General features: G+C 41.6%; 1 protein-coding gene across 2 annotated transcripts in view; it reads left to right on the plus strand.

Moving 5' to 3' along the window:
- rxraa (retinoid X receptor, alpha a) overlaps positions 1-18,450 on the plus strand; it is a 124,167-nt gene that overhangs the window by 13,796 nt on the left and 91,921 nt on the right. For both annotated transcript variants that reach the window (XM_050053169.1, XM_050053170.1), the window contains exon 2: positions 16,927-17,040. In XM_050053169.1, coding sequence (XP_049909126.1) covers positions 16,927-17,040 — 114 coding nt within the window. The remainder of the gene's footprint in view (positions 1-16,926; positions 17,041-18,450) is intronic.

Raw genomic sequence — 18,450 nt, forward strand, 5'->3', positions numbered from 1 at the left:
TTCTCATAGCTGTAGTTATTTGGCTTTTATGCACCCTAGGGCTTGCATGCTCTCACTCCAGGTCTGCACAGTAAAACTCAAATAAATCTCTTAAGGTTAACCAAATAATTTCATATTTTACCTTGTAAATGCCTCTAATAAATACCAAGCCAAGTAACTGTTTACATTTGAGGCAAGAAAATGGTCATAAATCTTAAATTCTGAGACTGCACACACAGTAAGACCATGACGAAATGCCCTAAAAATGAACAACTCCAGTTATATTCAAAGAAATCAGTATCTGACACATAACTATGGTGAATGTAGCTACAAAGGTTTAAATCAGTGATAATCATCATCATAAACAGGCTGTTGGCAGCTACACATATAAACAAATTACCTTTACACTTGTCTATAATGCTTGAATAAAAAAAGGGAACAAAAATCAGTGTTAAATTTAGTTTAAAATGATCTAGAAAAGGTCTTAATAAGCGTTAAATATAAGTGTCTGATACCGAGGGCTCTGTAGATCTGATCTTCACTGCAGCAGCTCCCTGGTTTATCTGCACTCTAAAAACACAATGATCTAAATTCACTGTGGTGGGCCCCGTGACCCTGAAAGCCCCAGGGTCAAACTGATTGGAGAGAGGAGCCACGTGTTGGTCTGGGTCTCCAGTGGCATTACATCACATTGATTGGCTCATATCCGGAGAGAGATCTCCACTTATTGAAATGACGAGTAGCAGGCGACAGATTTCAGTGCGGTGACCAGCGCTGTAACATTCATACACTGACACACACACATATACATTTCCTGTGTGGTGTGTATCCCGGTTTCAGCTGTGAATGAATGATTGATATTCCTCTTGCCAGGCTCCAGTGGGTTTACTGAGCTTATTACCAGTTTAGCCTGTAGTCGTCCGCTTGATTGGCAGCTATAGTTTCCTCTTTCGATGGGACAGGGTGGGTGGCAGGGGAAGGGGTTGTGGCATTTTGCATCTCATGACATGTTGCCCTGATTTATGCTGCGTGTGCATCTCAGTCATTCATTTGATATTTCACTCGGATGTTGAGTCACAGGAAGAGTTATCAGTCACAGGCACCAATGAACTGCCTCATTGTGAGCTAATTTTTACCATTCAATGCCTTGCCTATATTTAATTGATTTGCTTGTATAGTAATATATATTTTTTAAATTTTGACCACTGTTGTAGTGTTGACTTCTACACTGTTACCAGTCCTCACAGTATCTGACGGTATACAGGCACAAAATTTTATGGCAGCACAAAACGTGACACATGTTTTCATATATATATTGAAAAATGAAATGATTGAAGGAACATGGCGGCCTGTCTGCATGTGCTTCTTCATCCAGTGTACTTGGCAATAACAAGGCAGCAAAGTTATTAATTAGGAGTTTAAGAAAACATTAATACACTTTAGGGCTGCAGCAATTAGTCAACTAATCGATGACTAATCGACTATTACAATAATCGCTGACTATTTTAGTCGTTGACTAATCGCTTTGAGTCATGTTTCATAGAAAAGTACTATAAAAGTACCCCAAAATACTCTGATCGCAGCTTCTTACGTTCAGATACTGGCAGCTTTACACACTCTCCCATGATGGTGAACTAAAACCCTTTGGCGTGAGTACGGAACAAGACATCAGATGATATAATTTTGGGGTTTGGGAGAGACAGACCGACATTTAACAACATTTTAACACATTTTTTGGTAAAATGATTAGTCGACTAATCGAAGAAATAATCGACAGATTAGTCGACAGTGAAAATAACTGTTAGTTGCAGCCCTAATACACTTATGTATTGCGATGTTATGTTTTCTGATACTGTATTGGCTCTCAAAAACACTGTTTCATACAAATATTTGTGGGGGTGGTTCAGTTTGTGTTGTGTTTTCACCCCCAACTGTTACATAGCAGTGTTGTAATCTATATTCAGCAGTTTGAATCTTATGCTCCTGTGTAACACAACGCTAGTAGGGCTACCTTCTAATAGTTGACCAAACGTTTGTCGACCAGAAAGGTCATTAGTCGGCAAGATTCATTGGTCGCAGAAAAAAACAAACAAACGTGAAACTCTATACACTATTGATAGGACAGACAGGAAGTGGCCATGGGTTAATTTCCAGGGCTGGTACCTGCAGTTATTCCACAGGCTAGTTAATAACATGTCGGGCAGGAAATCCAAAGTGTGGGATCATTTTGAGAAGGTGAAGGACGAACCCAAGGTGATATGTAAACTCATCTTCATTGGTCGACTACAAACATGACGTATCATCTGAAACATGGAAGTAGCTACATGCCCATTAGCCCACAGCGTCATTAACAGGCGGCTCGCTCAGTGTGTGACGTGCACTTGTAGATAAAATATAGGCCTATATTAATGAAGGTTCATTAGTACGGTTTGTATTTCTCTGTAATGTAGCACAGTGTTAACAATGTTACTGATACTATTCTTTCTCACACCTTCAACCCAAACCATTGTGTTGCCCCACCCAAAATATATCATTTAATAATTAAATTAATATCGTAAACATGCAGGCGACTAGTCGACTAATGTCCCTAAATGACGACTATTGGTCAACTAGGAACATTCTGGGTCAGGGGCAGCCCTTGTGACATTTGACATATCATGACATCATTATCAGGAAATAAAGGCCTAGTCGCACAGTAGCGCTCTACTGCCCAGACATTACGGCACACTTTTCCTGTCACTTTGTAAGAAGTTCAAATGTGACATCTTTGGGTTTTTTTTACCATTTCCCTGTCCTCTGCTTTCACTGAGGATAATGGACAGTGTATGATACAGCCATTAGCCTGTCACAATGGAGCTATCTCATACTGGAACCGTGTTCCCTCCTGTTATGATCATTTTCATGCTATCTCAGGCTCCGGCTTTGTTTCCTGTCTCAGAGGGAACGGCTCGCTCGAGTCTTTAATGCTTCGTTTTTGTGCTCACTGAAAAGCCTCGCTTCCAAGCAGAATACAGCGTAGCATCACACTCGCTATGCCGAGCCTCATCCCCCCCGTGGAAGAGAAATAATTTATAAAATGAAAAGTACATTTGTTGTGTAAATGACCACATGCTGTAGGATATTTAATCCTGCCTGCAGTCGATCCCAGTCATGTGACTTGACCTAGTTTTGTCTGCCTCCGTCTGTCTCTCCTCTTTTTCTCTCTATCACTCTTTCTCGCTCTCCCTCTCTCCCACAGTCTCCAAGCGTTGCTTTGCTGTCCTCTTCTTCCTCTATCCCTCTTTCACTCTCATTTCTCCCTCTCCATTCTTCTCCTTTTTGTTCGCCCCCATGCTGGCTGCTGTCTGTATTTCTGTTCCTTTTTTTTATGACTGATCCAAGGATTTGTCTTCTTCCTCCTGGTGTGTTCATATCTGTAACAGTGTGGCCAATAACTCTGTCCTTGATTATGTACTGAACACAGACCAATCTCAGAAATAAAGTTGTCTTTCATATGAAGGAAGTGACATTCACTCACAGAATGCCAGCAGAATGTGCTTTATTTCCGAAGTCATGAGTCATCTCGTCATCCTTGGCTTGCGCAAAACTTTAACCCACAACTTATAAAATGACAGTTATGCAGAAATGTCTCTGCACAGCTTTTGCAAGCGCCTTTTTATTTTTGTTTTCATTAAGCAACAGTTTGAGATATTTTACAAAGATTGTTAGCTTCCACTATTCTTTTCTTCTCTGCTTTGTTCAGGCTCCATACTGTGGTCCTGACTCGTGAGCCAACACTTCTTTTTCAGTCTGTTTACTGATTCCTCGGTGTTGTAAAAGACACAGCATGAGGTACATATTCAGTAATATAAGTGTCATAATACTGAAATGCAATTAAAGATGGATCATTTTGATTATTTCAGTGATTAGATTATATGTTATGGGTATGATTCTACCCAAATTAGTGTGAATGGGTTCAGTTACAGCACAGTTTTGTGGTGTCTTAAAAAGACATGTCAGATATGAAGATAAAATATTATCCAATCAAGTGCATTTTACTGTCACATGTTGGCCTTGGTTTGACTTTGCTCTGGTGTTTGATAGCATATTGTCCTCTTTATTTTACATTGATTGAGGATTGTGAATTCTATGAATAACCCACTGAAAATCAAAACAGGTTAACAGGGCTAATGCTCCAAGTGTAAAGTAGTGCATCTGAATGGAGCCTCATTCTCTAACTGTGTCAACCAAAGACTTAAGTTGCATAGTCACACTCAAAGACCTCTGATCTGAAAAGCCTTTTTTTTAAATGTAGATGTCTGACATAGACATCAGATTTATTTCTGATTATTTTCCTGGCAATTTGAAGAATGTTTGGTAACATTTTACTTGAAGGTATCTACATAAGAGTGACATGAGACTGTCATGACTATGACGTTTATAATGTTTATGACTGCTGTCATTAAGTGTCATTCGGTTTTTGTAATGACAAGTTGATATTGTTTGGGTTGTCTTGATTATGACAACTTGACATTAATCAAAGTGACATTACCAGAAGATGTCTTTGTCATAACAACTTGACATTAACAAGAAATGCACCTCTTTTTGTGTTAATGACAAGTTGACGTAATGATTATTCTTATTAAGACAAAGACATCTTCTGGTAATGTCATCCTGGTTAATGTCAAGTTGTCATGATAAGGACATCCCAAACAAATTCAATGTCAACTTGTCATGACAAAGACAACTTCTGGTAATGTCACTTTGATTAATGTCAAGTTGTCATAATCAAGACAACCCAAACAATGTCAACTTGTCATTACAAAGACAACTTCTGGTAATGTCACTCTGATTAATGTCAAGTTCTCATAATCAAGACAACCCAAACAATGTCAACTTGTCATGACAAAGACAATTTCTGGTAATGTCACTCTGGTTAATGTCAAGTTGTCATAATCAAGACAACCCAAACAATGTCAACTTGTCATGACAAAGACAATTTCTGGTAATGTCACTCTGATTAATGTCAAGTTGTCATGATCAAGACAACCCAAACCATGTCAACCTGTCATTACAAAAACTGAATGACACTTAATGACAGCCGTCATAAATGTTTGACATGTACATAATGTTTATGACAAGTTCATGACAATGTCATGTCACCCTTATGTAGATACCTTCAAGTAAAGTGTTACCTAATGTTTTTACTTGCATCTGAGTAGAGGAGAGATTTTGGGTTATTCTATGCTTATTTAAGAGTGCTTCCTCACCTTTGTGTGTTTGGTACTCATGATGCCACTTGCCACAGCCACCGTGTCTTTGACATACCTTGCAGGAAGATCAGAGGAGCCAGGCTAAGTATTGCTGTCACATATGCTCATAAAGAGAAAAGAAAGGGGAGTATTTTTTGTGCTATGCAAAATATAGCCTTTTAGGACATGATAAACGGTGAAAGAGATAGGTAAATAGCTATGGATGTCCCTGTAAGAGCAGCTGCAGCCTGCTTGGCAGAGTCTCAAGTGTAACGATTTGGTCGCCTCTTGGAATGCGTGGCATGTATCCATTCCTGAAGAGCACAAGAGAGATCACTCAGGCTTTGGAATAAGACTGTAACCCATAACAAGCCTCAGCCTCAGCTGTCTCACTCTCCCAGCGAGCACTGTACACTCCACATGTGGGTGATTTTTACACATTTTATATTTGTATCCGCACAAGCCATTCAATGTGTCGCCATAACAAGTGGTTTATAGGCTGTTACTGGCTATTATCTCTCTGCAAATACCAATTAGCAGTGAAGCCTGGGTGTTGAATCTTTCGGTGTCAAGGCTTTCTGTAGAAGAACCCGTTGTTCAGTGCGCGGTTGCTTTTTCTGAGCAAATTATAATGAAGATGTCACTTCTTTTTTTGAATTATTTTCCTCTTCTCTAAATGTAGAACTGCGGCACCAGAGCCGAAGCACATCGTGATCACATACAGTAGCACTATATGCAAAGTATTACCTTCACAATTCAAGGTTGGACAGCTACATTACCAAGTGTTTTTCCCTCGCTGAATGGCATTTTAATCATTCCTGTACAGTTTTTGAAAGTACGACTCATAAACTTTAATGAAGGTCTATTATCATTAACATTTTTGCAGGATTGGCCCATCTTAAGAGTCATTATTTTTACTGCTGACTTTAAAGGCGCAGCGATGTCTGGCTCCTTCTTGTTGTATTTCATAATTTTTACATAACAATCATAAAAAGCCAAAAAGCAAGTTGAGATTTGTAGCTAGAGCTTTCCTTACACCTTCTCAAGCCCGTGCTAAAGACCTAAGCATTAATTAGGCCTTTGCTTTTCCACAACCACCTCAGATGTTAAGTTTTGGGGGGAATATCAATGTCATCTCAAGTTATTTTTTAAAATAACATGTTTATGGATAGAAATTTATGTAACAGTCTAATTTGGATTCCCTCAGTCCTCACTTTCTTTATATTTTAAAACACCCTGGGTAAATAAATACAGTGCACTGGGAAAAAAAACTGTTTACACCAAGGAACAAAATGTGTTCTACCTTCATTCTCACACAAATAGACGAAATGCACTGCTGAGTTTCCTTCACAAAGGATTTGCGTGGAGCTTAGGTGCCAGGTTGAGGTTTGTTTATTTTCAAGAGTTAGTATGAAAAACAGCTCCTTTTCAAGGTACAGCAGTCTCAAGCCATGTCATTAATACGGGACCCGAAACGCTGATACTTGAAGGTTTATTCAGTGAGAGAGCCCTGTTGTCTCCATTCATTATCTTGGCCCAAACTCTTCATTCCAAAGCTTGACTTTGCTCTGTAAGCACCGTTTTCCTGTCCAAGTCCTTCGCGGTCCAGCCTGGCTCGATGTCACACAGTGATACTGAATCAGAGGTGTGCACTTTACAACCAATTTACTGTAGATTTGAAATCCCGGGCAGGATTATTTCAATATTTTTCCCTTCTGGAGTCTACTCCCTAATGGAGCTTTGCAGTCAACAGGCTGGAATGAACATTACTGATTTTAAAATCCCCCTATTCATATTTAATGCCTCCAACTTTAAGAGGAATTTCAGCCAAAGAGTGCACTTAATCCCTGTTTTTAAAACTGTCCTGCGAGTGGTCTGTCTTGTGTAATTCTTATTTGACTGTATTATGAATTTTAGTGTTTTTATTGTCGTTCTGCTGCACAGTGCACACCCATGCACAGCAGCTGCCGCTCCAGATGTTTTCAATTCAGGTTTTGAATTATGTACCACTTCATAATGATGTTTCACAGAACAGTCTGAAACACACTGTTTCCCATGATGTGTATGTCTGTGTCTGTGTTTTAATCAAGCGTTTAAAATGTAGCGGTATTTCCATTTTAGGAATGACACGTAATTACCCAAAAAATATTTATTGGTGTCGAGAAATGTATTAATTACTTTGATTTTTATATTACAGCATTTTTCATAATCAGTGCTCAACGTTTGCTGGTTCCACCTTCTGAAATGGATTTGAATTTGATTGTCATTTTCCCAATTTTCGTAAAATTGAAAGTGCTATGTAGGCTATCGTGCATTTCATAGATGACCAAACATATATTACACAAGCACAGGCCTGCATTTTTCCATAAAAGCCTAAAATCACAATACTCGAGCCCCTTTTTCACTGCACGAAACAACCACTAATACCCGCCAACATCTAGACTCACAAGTCAGTCTATAGACGCTTTGCTTAACTAAAGACTGATGTGTTTCTCCCTGATTTTGTGTTTAGATGGGCGGATACAATTTCAGAATTTCAGAAAACTCCCTACGTTGCAGAACCAATAGTAAATCCGCAGGGCGGTCCTTCGGTGGCTCGCTGAGCTCTTGTGCTTGTAAACATAGTCCGACTGCATTAAAAGTTTTAAACAAAGTCGCTGTAAGTCCTTCATTTCCACAATCTTGTGGACTGAGCACACGTTTGATAAAACGGAGTTAAATGTCTCGGCATCCATTTTCTTGCGGACGAGAAAAGGGGGAGCGCACATTTCTGGGAGGGCGTGTCCTTTTTTAAAATGCAAGAGGCGTTGCTTTGTTGCCGGCCGTTTTCTCTGGTGTGTTAAACAGACTTTAGAAAGGAGTGTCCCCAGACTATCAGAAGGCGGAGATCTCTGATTGTGTCCCCAGACTATCAGAAGGCGGAGATCTCTGATTGTCTGGTGGCGAGACTAGCTAACATCCAACTTTTTTATTTAATAGGAAAGATTTTAATCTGCATTCACCCCGAGGTCAAATGAGTGCAGTAGTCATGAGTGTAAATCAGCTCTAGCTCCAATCGGCTTCGATCGGCAGTGATGGAAATACAACACCAGGGTCAACGCACTAATTTTAGCCCTTTTGCCAATGACAGACGACCACAAGATGGCGTCCCTCTCAGTTCATCCAATAACAGGTAAAAAGTAGCACGCACATCCCAAAAAATTTAATGCTGGGTGCTGGACCAAAAAGTAAGTTTGGAATAAAAGATAAAGTCCGCACACCAGAAGCTGCTCCTTGAACAATTTATTTATGTGTTACGTTTCGGGCCCCTGCCCTACATCAGTTCAAGCAGTGCTCAGACATTGTCCCTAATGTGTCTGCACCCATTGTAAGAGGGATTTAGTAAGAAATATAAAAAAAGAAGTAACTTCTGTGACATTTTCACTGGCCTCCATGCTGCTTTCTACTGTTTACTAACCTATTTTCTAACCAGTCTGTGACGTTGAATGTGACATACAAGAACACAGAGAGGCATACTGGTCTGCTGCAGATTTTTTTTTACACAGCTCTGGTCTATTGGCAAGGGGAAAGGATTCTATCACTTATTTTAATGTGTTTTCTTATTATTCAAAAGTGCATACCTGCCACTTTTGGTGGAAAAAGAGTATTGTAGAGACTAGGCTTTTAAAGTTGAGTGGTTTGAGCATTTGTATATGTGCCCTGCTGGCTCGCATGAGAGTATATATGCAGAAGGTCTGACAACAACAAAGCCAGAGTGAGCATGCCTTGACTATGTCATGTGTTGACCTTGATTGGTGAATCTGGGGCAGAGTTACAGGACAAATTGTTCGGAAGAGAAGAACAGAGGATGTGGGTGGCAGCACAAGTCCTTCGTCCTGTTTTGTCCTTGGCTGTTTGTACATATTTACATCCTCAGTTCGTGGATTCAACATGTACTACGCTGAGGCTGCAGGAGGAGGTTAATGGGAGACTGTGCTCCTGTAGAGATGGGAGCGTGGGCGTGTGGAGTTAATTTAGCAGGCTAACAGGAAGCGTGCTCTGGGACCTTCCACCAGGACTCAGGCAGCCAGCGAGTGGGGCACAGGTCACCATGTTGTACTGTACCACACCTCACTTTCTGCCTCGGAGCCCCTCTGCACTGCTCTTGATGCATTAGATTTCCCCCCGCAGAATATTCATCTCCATACTGTGAAGCCAAGCTTTATTTTAACATGAGACGCTGGAGGTAATTCTCTTTGATCACTCCAAAATGTCAGCTACGATCAAGGAAAATTGAGGCCATGAACTTAGGCCAGAACCGTATCCGATTGCAACCATTAATCAAGGCTAAAAATAGCAGTTTTGACGCAAGATTGAAGCAGTGCAATCTTGGGTGAATCCTACAAAATACTGGATGAATTTCCTCCCGAGATCCATTAGAGGAAGCCCATAAAACAAAGTTTTATCTCTCCCTTTCTGAGGGTGATAATTCACAGCCGAGAAAGGGCCAGTGTGCGCTGTGCCAAGGGCTGTTGGCGTGTGCAGATAGTCCGTCATGTGAACGGCTACTGTAAAGATCGGCAGAGGGATAGTAGATTTTTAAATGCTTCCTTGTGTCCGTTCCCGGGTGAAAGGAGCCTCTTTTAGCCTCGCAGCTCTTTCTGAGTCCAATCACACAAATTTGATTAGAGTCGTTTGCCCAAGGAGCTGCTGTGGCTGCTGGGCTGCAGTGAGGCCCTTGTTCCCCTATTTGCCCCGGAGAAAGGTTCTGACGTGCACAAGCAGCCTTTGAACCGGCCCCTTCTTTTCTTCCCCTTTAACCTCATTTACCACACTCTTTTAGTTTCTCTCCCCCACCCCACCCCTCTCCGTCTGTGGCTGCTCACTAGCGGCCTGCCTTTGGCTTCATCACATCACAGCAAGTGAGACAAATGACTGTTATAAATTAAGAGGAACCGCTGCTTTGGTGTCGTCTCAGCTTAACACCAGCACTGCGTAATGTTTTATACAATGCTTCGCGAGTGGGCAGTACATCTCTGTGGGAAAGGTGAACCTGAGCCACAGTCAAAATACATCCATCTGTCATTAAGTATTGAATACTCCAAACAGACTTTATTCATAACCTGTACTTTACAGCCATTATGTTTGCAGGTGTACTGTATGTCTGGAAGCCATCGAATTTTGTTTTGGCAAAGAAGCGCGTGTGTGGGGGAGAAATAAAACCAAGACTGAAAATTTCTATGCCAACCAATCGAGTGACTCGTGGAGGTGGTGGGGTTGGTTATTCACACCAGCAGTTGCAACGGAATTGAAAGGAAGTGGGCGGAGCTTTGACAGCGGCAGATTTTGCCACAACCACAACCACAAGTTCAGCTAGTTGTCTCCAGACGTGTGTCCTCTTTACAATGTGACAGAGTTATGTCTGGCTTTGCGAGAGTAGTCATAACCTCAATGTCATCAAGGGCAGTGAAGCAGCAGCGTTGTTTAATAATTTCTTTTTTTTTCTTTTTTTAAACTGAGAGGCACATGAGTCAAGGTTTTGTAGCTATGCAAAGCTGTATCAAATAGGGTTGAGTTGATGATGTGTCTATTTGTTGTCTCTTGCTGCCATTTATCAAGGAATCCATGCTATTTTTCACAACCTTTGTGTTGCTTAAAGTTAACTTAAATTCAGCATGAATTAAAGTTTTAAAATTTGTCTAATAAGGTCTAAAAGAAAGTTGTGAGAACTGCCCATGGTTTGTAGACGTAGAACATGTGCTTCTTAATAATAACAGTCTGAAAGTTTTTACAAAGGTTATCTTTGTCAGCTCTACCTTTTCTACAGATGCCTTGCAGCCTCAAATGCCACACCAGGGCAACTGCCACTTTCATTATCCTGAGACTGTGTGAAAGTGCAGACTCAATTTCAGACAAAGTAGGAAGGCAAGGTTCTTTTTTTGTTGGTGTTGAAAGAGCCGTTACAGAAAGGTGCTCTTGTTCAATTCAAAAGCGCCTCAGTTTAGGTCTCGCAAAACACAGTGGCTTAATAAGTCATTCAATAAAGCTGTCCAGTTAACTTTTTATTGCCAGCCCAGACCTCAAACAGCGGTTGGTTTTGTGACTCACAACTTGAGTGACAAATGCAAGTTGCAGATTTTAGTCACTGTTTGTTTTCCAGTGTAGTGAGGACTACTCATAGCATCGACCTCCTTGTCATTTTGTTAACCTATTAGGGCAGGATGCAACGTATGTGTGTATAGGAAGTTTTGCAGCAAGTGTTCTGGTTTGTTGTGGCTGAACCTGAGAATTATGTCTTCCAGTCAAGGTCTTCATGGGTATCTGTTTCTGCAGAATTTGTCTAATCTTCCATTAGGGTTGAAAGAAGCCCTCAGGTGGCTGATTTTGCCCTAATTCATCCAAGGTAGAGGCAAATTACGGCTCTTAAGAATCTGTAGCTACAGCAAAACGGTTAGCATTTAGTTTCACTACGTATAAGCCATGTTCCTGGTTTGGTTTGTTTGACACAACATACCAAAATTGAATATGCAACATACTGCAGAGTCCTGAAGCCCTTGTTTATCTGAAGGGTTGTCTTATGTCTTCGGACTTGGTTCACCTGCTTTCATTGACCAGTCTTGTATCTGGTTTGGCTGCTTAGGGACCCTTAAGGTCTCAGTAATGGGGTCTAACTTCGGGTGGAATTTCAACCCAAGGATTGTGTTTCTGAAACTAAAAGAAGGCGTGTAATCAATCCACATAGGCTTAGAAACATGTAAACAACAACAGAAGGATTTACATGTGTGTAAAATAAGTCTATTTTTCCGCAGCAAGTATAATGGTATGATCAGCATCTAGGTATTGCCTCCAGTTATCTTCATGAGGTTTGCTTTGTTGTGGTGATAGATCCGCTCAAGCTTTGTTCTGGTTGAGATAAATAAGAGCTTAGAGGCATGTTTAAATTTGGCTCTTTTCCTCAAAATGGGTATCAACGAGGGGGAGGGAAGACAGTTTGCTGATGGGGCAGATATGCTCAGGAGCAGGTTGGATGCTTTCCATGCTGTTGATCGGGATCAGAGAGGGATGCGGCGCTCAGATGAGAAGTGTTTGATTATCAGCTGATGGGTCCTGAAGTGTCTCTTCGCTCCACACTGAGAGCTCACTGAAGTGAAGAACAGGGCGAGTTGTTTCAGCACATAGGCTCTGTCAGAGTGGTAATTGTTGGTGTAATGAGACGGTGCTGCGTGGGATTAGCTCTCTTTAGGGTAAAGCAAACATCAGAGGATCATTAAGCCTTCTACGTGATGCCTTTCATTTATAGGAAAGCGACATTGCACGCATGGACAGAATGTGTTCGACGCAGTTGCAGAAAGCATTGACGTAGTGGTGATTAGGGCTGCCACTGATTATTTTCATTATTGCTTGTTGTTTCTGAATAGTTAAAAGAAATCTGTCTAATGATGTAAAGCAGAAAAGCAGCACAAGTAACTGGAAACAAATGGAAGGCATTTTTGCTTAATGTTTCAGTGGTGAAACAATTATCTTGAAATCATTGTCATGTCCGATTCAATGTCATGGATATATCAAGGACATGTGGGCAAGCACTTGAGGAACACACTGGAGTCTTCAAGGTCATATCAGAGGACGGGCAGGAGGAGGGGAGAGAGTATTGAACTGTCAGAATCATGATCGGCTTTATTGCTTTATTGGCAGAGCATGTGAAAACACACAAGGAATATGATCCTGTTTTTTTGCATTGCTCTTACATACTTACACAGAAAAAGACATTACAGCTAGGAGCAAGGACAGCAAAGCTGGACAAATAAAGGTGAAGAATATGTCTTACATAAGTTTCCCTTTTCTTCTGTGAAGCATTGAGGCACGCTGTAGTATACCGCTGAAGGTGAATGGCATTCACAAGGGTGACCCTGGCGATTGATGACTCCTCTGCTGGTCCGTCCTTCTGCGCACTCTACCAGGACCTTAGCCCCTGGAGTCACATGTGGGAAAGGCTTTTTTTATTGCACCTGGGAGATGCATTAAAGGCCCAATGATCTTTGACCTTGGGCTTCATCACCCTGGCAACACGGGGCACGAACAATCATCACACTTAAAGAGAGCTGGGCTGCGATCCCTTAAACTCTCGTAAACGCTTGATTGTATTTCATTCAAAAGGCTCAAGTTTGTGGGATCTTGTAAAGTTGGAAAGCGCTTTCACTGATGCATCTGTGATAAACGAGAATCGTCCGTTAATGAAAATACTTGTGCTCTTATCAGTGAGGTTTGTTATAATGGCAAATTTACACACCTTTGTTTCATTAGAACCTTGTCATTAGGCCTTTCTTTTATTAGTCTTATATCAATAAAAACCCTTCTTTCATTAGCGGAACATCTCAAAGGCTTGCCTTCATTAGCACAAGGTTGTAAATGCTGGATGCGATTTCATTAGCAGCCTATCTTTAATGAGGAAACCCCCAGCGTGTTTACGTTGCTCTGATCCCCCATGATCACTGGTAAGGATAATGCTGATTGGCTCCAAGTGGGGGGAAGGTTTGAGCTTGTCCCCCGAAGATTGGAGCATACACTTATTAAAGCCAATGAGATCCTTGCTGCTTAGAAGTGAAGAGCAAGATCAAACATTCCTGTAATCAAGGTCCTACTAAAGTATACGTGCCAAGACGTATCGATGCAGTGCGATAGGGAAGATTTAATGACAAGACATGTACCAACCTTACCACTCATGACAGCGGATCCTGAACCTGCACGTACATGTCTGAGCTGCTGCTGCCACACTTTCATCATTTAGTTCAAGGCCTGAAAAGTAAAAGCCCTTCACTGAAAATGATTTATGCTGCCAATAGGAAAAAGACACGTACATGCCTCTGAAATCCATAGCTTCTCAAATATTTGTACAACTGTCAAGTGGCTGAATGTTTGATTCATTTTTCATAATTTGATTTCTCTGAAAATGACAAAATGTAAATTACCGATCTGTGTATTTACTTTGAAAATAAAAAAAGGATAAAGTGTCTTTTTCTTCAGGTGAAATTCCGAGTGTTTGAACACCATATTTGAGTATCGCTCCATCCCGTGGGAACATAACTCCAGTGGATGGCTCGCAGTGTTGCGCTCTTTTCTGGGGGGGGAGCTGCTGTCTGCTCAGTTTACTCCTGATTTTGGAAAAGTCCAGCTTGACTGCGAGCCTGGGCTCATATGTTAATGCCTTAATCTTCAGTGACATTGCTCAGAGCTTTATACCATGTGTCATTGTTTGCCCTTTAACCCCTTTGTACAACCAGGAATGTGCTGTGTTACTGGAGAATTGATTCGCTCGGTAAAGGTGGGGGGAAATGCCGCTGATTGTAATAGATTGAGCAGGACTTTGAAGCGGAGTTTTACAAGATTCTAACAAGAAGAAACCAGAGTTCATGGACCTCATACAGGAGTACTGAAATAACTCCTTCTGCAGTGAGATACTCGAGCAGGAGCAGTACTTTTTAGCGTAAGTTCTTGAGGATAGCAAAGCATCTTTAAATATTCTGGTGTACTAACGGAATAGTTGATTGATTTTGATTTTATTTGTCTTTTTAACGTTTGGGAAATTAGGCAAGATGGACTATTTAATTAGTATTTCTTCAATAGTTGACAATTGCAAATGGTCTATCTGTCATTTATAGTCTTTGTGTAGACATAAATGTCAGTTATGTGAATTGGTATTGTTTTTCGTACCTTTTGAAGCATCATTTGAAATGTGTTCACGACATTCTGGATCTGGATATCATTTATTACATTAATACTAGCTATTTGTATGTACGGCACTGTTAAGCATCATCATCACCATCTCCATCATCGCCATTGAGCTCTTGTATTGGAGTCGATGACTGAAATGATCTCAACTGATAAATTGCACCCAAGCTAAGAGGAAAAACATGTTTATTAGTGTTTGTGAACTAATCCCTTAAAATTGTCAACAAAGTTTTTCTGAACTTAATCATGTACACAGTCTTGACTCAAAGCCAGTCATCTCTTAAGCTGTCATTATGTAGAATCAAACATAGAAACATAAATTGTCATTACGCTTAGCTAATGCCCTTCCAACACGCCTTTACACTTAATGATACCCATAAAAAGAGAGTTTTAGAGTCGCCACTATTGTTTTCTGTTGACTTTTCCCAACGTCTGATAACAACAATCGCATTATTGTTCAGCAAACAATGAGATATGGCGTACGAGGAGAAACATGTTTACTTGTAGTTTAATGAGACAGTCAAAATGCCCTGCGCATCTGTTTTATTTAATTCACGATGTTCAGGATGATCTCAGTCTGCCTGCGTTTGCTCCTGCTGGTCCAGACTTGCTTTGCCCTGTCATTCCCTGCTTCATCCATAATGCTAATCAAAGCTTTGAAGGATGCATCGGACATGTATTTGCCGCCCACCCCCCCCCACTCCTTCCTCACACGTCCACGTATCTGCACACGCACATGGCACACACTCACATTTGCACACCCTTATAAGCAGAACGTATCAGCATCCCAGACAGCTTATCATGGGGAACTAATTCAATATCCCTTTGCCTGTTTTAAATGTCATTCTCTGAGCTCATCCGGAGTGACATGTTTTTCATGGTGGAAATAAAGGCGCTTTATTGAGCTCAGAATGCAGAGATGGGGGGGGGTCCTCCGCCTGCTGCTCTTGATGTTTGCTGGAAATCTAAAGGTCCTCATGAGGAATGAATAAAGTTTGGATTTGCAGAGATGTGCCGATGCCAATGAGATCCGCATGAGCTACCCAGTCGATAAAGACGGAGAGAATCCTCCTCTGACTGAGGAAAGTGAGGTTCACACAGAAGTTTCTACTCTGGCGAGAGGCAGAGTATCAATCATGAAATGAAAGGCCACCCATATGCCACTTTAAGCCAACAGTATTCAAGGGATATTCCGGAAGGTCATTCGTGTTAGGGTTAGTGCTACAGGATTAGAGTTTGGAACATATTTGCAATTCATGGTTTGATTTATGGTGCATTTGGTTCCACCTTTACGTATTTTATACATCCTGCTCCAATGTTGAATATTAGAGTGCTGTTATTCAAGAAATATTTCAGCAAAACATTTCTGCTGTAGGTTTATTTGTTGCTCTTCCTCTTTGCTGGATAATGTCAGTGACGAGTGAATGCTGGTCTGGAGGGGGTACAGCCTACTCAGTTGCTTCATTGTGCCGGATAATGACTTCCCTATTGAAAATGACCCCTGTGACCCCCAGAGACAGACAGTAAGACGGCCCCGTCCAGACCCTCGAGGCACCTCGGCCCGATCTGGCTGTTTGCCCACACTGCTGGTAACCTCAGTCCCCTGCCCAGGCCGCTTTTTGCCTTCCTCCGGGCCAGCTTTGCCCAGTATTCTGCAGGCTCTGTCCGCCCTCTGAAGCCCTCGCCCTGGGTATAGCCACAGGGCTGACGTGGGCAGTGATCTGGTGAGGAGGTTAGAGTGAGGGCCAGCCGGCCACAGAACTGTAAATGTGAGAGGTTGGCAGGGTCTGATGGTGGCACGATGTTGGCAGGAATACATTTTTAACTCTCTCCTCACCCAATGAGCATCAAACAAGGATTCCCTAAAGGCATAATCCCATTTTTGGCATTTGCAGGCCTTTGTTTCACCAGTGATGTATGCTCACAAGAGTCCCGTTCATTGTCCACTGGATGCCATATTTCCTATCTATTTCTTTCTGTGTCTAATTTTTCCTCATGTTTTCCATTTCAGGGTTCCTGAAGCCCCAGTGCTCGTTGGCTCCTCCCATGCAGCGAGGTCGCTCGGGCGATGCCTGTTCCTGTTTCAGTGGCATGTGTCCCCTCCACCAGCGTCGCCTATCCTCAGGTAACACTGACTGTGTAAACAGACCTGATGTACTTGTACTTAAGTGAAATATAGGAGAATGTTTGCCTTGCACTTGCAATAGATCTTGTTAGCTTCAAGTCATGCATTTGTGTCAGACCAATCAGCATCCTATGAGGAACGACTGGCAGCTGTGGGCGTGGTTTAGGTGTGTGTGTGACGAGAGATGGTGGATTCTAAAGAGGTGCTGCAATAGCATCAGCTCTACAGAGGATCTGGAGAGTATTTCGTCATTGAAAGACGAGCAAATAAAGCATTGAAGGCTTTCGTTAATGGAAAAGATGCTTCGCTCTTTTCCTGTCCCGACTGTCTTAGGCTTCTGTGATTGACGGGTAAAGACAGACGGCTCATCTAATCACCTGCTAAGTGTATTTTTTGAAGTGCCTGCCCGTTTCTAAACAGTTTGAATGACTGGAAATGTGGCGTGTCAGGTTAGGAGTATGCACTTGTCCTCGGTGAACCACCAGGTAGGGAATGGTTTTGGTAGTATTGTTAGGTAAGTCGGATTTGCAACAGCAAAATGAGGGTCTGTTTTTTAAAAGTGCATCTCATCTTATTTAATTTAATCTGTGTCAAGACATCAAAGGCAGATCAAAATATTTTTCAGAGACCAGTATGTAGTTGCATAGTTTTAGGTTTATTAGTTTCAATTGAGATAGTTGTCGTGTCAAAGTAAACAATGTTATTTTAGGAAAACAAACAGACAAACCCTTTCTAAACACATAGATATTAATTGCATTAGTTTGAACTGGTTTTGCCATACAGTGGAAATTTTTGCTCTCTGACAAACACACATGTAAATGCCAGTGCCTCCAGCAGAGGTGTGGCTGGGGGCCTTTTTGGAAGCAGCGTTCAGTCTGTTTTTCATGCTTAATGGTATCTTTGCATGTTACGGACATGTCAACAGTGACAGTGTGAGACCAGCCCCTTCCTCCAAAACACCTCGGATCTCCCGCCCCCAAGCAGGGTCTGACATCAGTGGACATTCTGAACGAAACTGTCTGGTACTGTTTGTGCGTAATGAATAGGGGACGAAGCTGTGCAGAACATGTGGCTGCCGCTAATACATTTATCACTCTATCCCCGAGGCTCGCTCCCTCTGCCGTGTCAGTGCTGTGACCAGCTGAGCTGCCTGTCATGTGAGGAGAGCATGACTCGTATGGCAAGACAAAGTCACGTAAACATGTAAACAGCTCGACGAGAGCAGCCGTTTTATTTTAAAGTTTGATGCTTTTGGATATATTTTTATCCTTGAACCAGAACCTCTCAGTACATGGAGGATGTAGGCGTTCATTCAGGCTTATTTTTAATGTTTTGTGTTAGTTCTGAAAAGATGTCTTTGAGCAGAGCCTTAGTGCACATAAATATAGAAGTCCTTTTCTTCATTTATTT

This window comes from Epinephelus moara, chromosome 9, assembly GCF_006386435.1.
Source record: "Epinephelus moara isolate mb chromosome 9, YSFRI_EMoa_1.0, whole genome shotgun sequence".
Lineage (NCBI taxonomy): Eukaryota > Metazoa > Chordata > Actinopteri > Perciformes > Serranidae > Epinephelus > Epinephelus moara.